The sequence below is a fragment of the Arachis ipaensis genome, chromosome B09 (genome assembly GCF_000816755.2).
Source record: "Arachis ipaensis cultivar K30076 chromosome B09, Araip1.1, whole genome shotgun sequence".
Taxonomy (NCBI): Eukaryota; Viridiplantae; Streptophyta; class Magnoliopsida; order Fabales; family Fabaceae; genus Arachis; species Arachis ipaensis.
This window is the reverse complement of record NC_029793.2, coordinates 15,352,794-15,353,443: the sequence shown is the minus strand read 5'-3', so window position 1 is coordinate 15,353,443 and position 650 is coordinate 15,352,794. Positions and strand designations below refer to the sequence as shown.

Genomic DNA, 650 nt, shown 5'->3' with positions numbered 1-650 from the left:
CTTCTTTTGTGAATGAGTTTAACAATTCCTTCTTTTTGCAGGTACTACTGTGACTACTGTGATACCTACTTAACCCACGATTCTGTAAGTTTCTTCTCCCATTTATTTCATCGGTGAATGGTGGTTTTGAACCTCATTTTGATGGTTTCGAATTGCTATAGTCCACCTTTCGTAATAAGTTGTCAATGGAGATATTGCTTGTTGAAATTTGGTGGGGCAATGGAAAGAAAGTAGGGTTTTCTTTTGTATATTAAATCGCTTTCTTTGTTTTACCCATTTATTAAAATGTATTTGAAAATAGCGCATTGTGATTCACATTATGTCGTAGTGAAAACATATAAGAACACTACTCTGCTGATTAGGTGGTGTTCGAAATTTGTCAAATGGAGATGTTACGATATTGTAAAGATCAGTTGTAGATGAGTTGATGAATTGGATACGGCATTTATCAAGACTTGACAAAATCTCGAGTAAATCACATAGTTGAACAATATTCATGATGATTTAACCCAACACCTTTTATTGGTGCTGATTGCCTAACATAGCCCTACTCTTTTTTAGCTATGTGAATATTTACAATAACGCACAAGATGGCCAAAGTTTTTGGTAAAAAAGTCTTAAAACGAAGTCAATTGTTAATCCTGGGTCTA

General features: G+C 34.2%; 1 protein-coding gene across 2 annotated transcripts in view; it reads left to right on the top strand.

Moving 5' to 3' along the window:
* Nucleotides 1-650, top strand: part of LOC107617335 (U1 small nuclear ribonucleoprotein C) — a 3,034-nt gene that overhangs the window by 383 nt on the left and 2,001 nt on the right. For both annotated transcript variants that reach the window (XR_001614905.2, XM_016319077.2), the window contains exon 3: nucleotides 42-84. Coding sequence is in view for 1 of the 2 variants with exons in the window: in XM_016319077.2 (XP_016174563.1) it covers nucleotides 42-84 (43 nt within the window). In the remaining variant the exon portion in view is untranslated. The remainder of the gene's footprint in view (nucleotides 1-41; nucleotides 85-650) is intronic.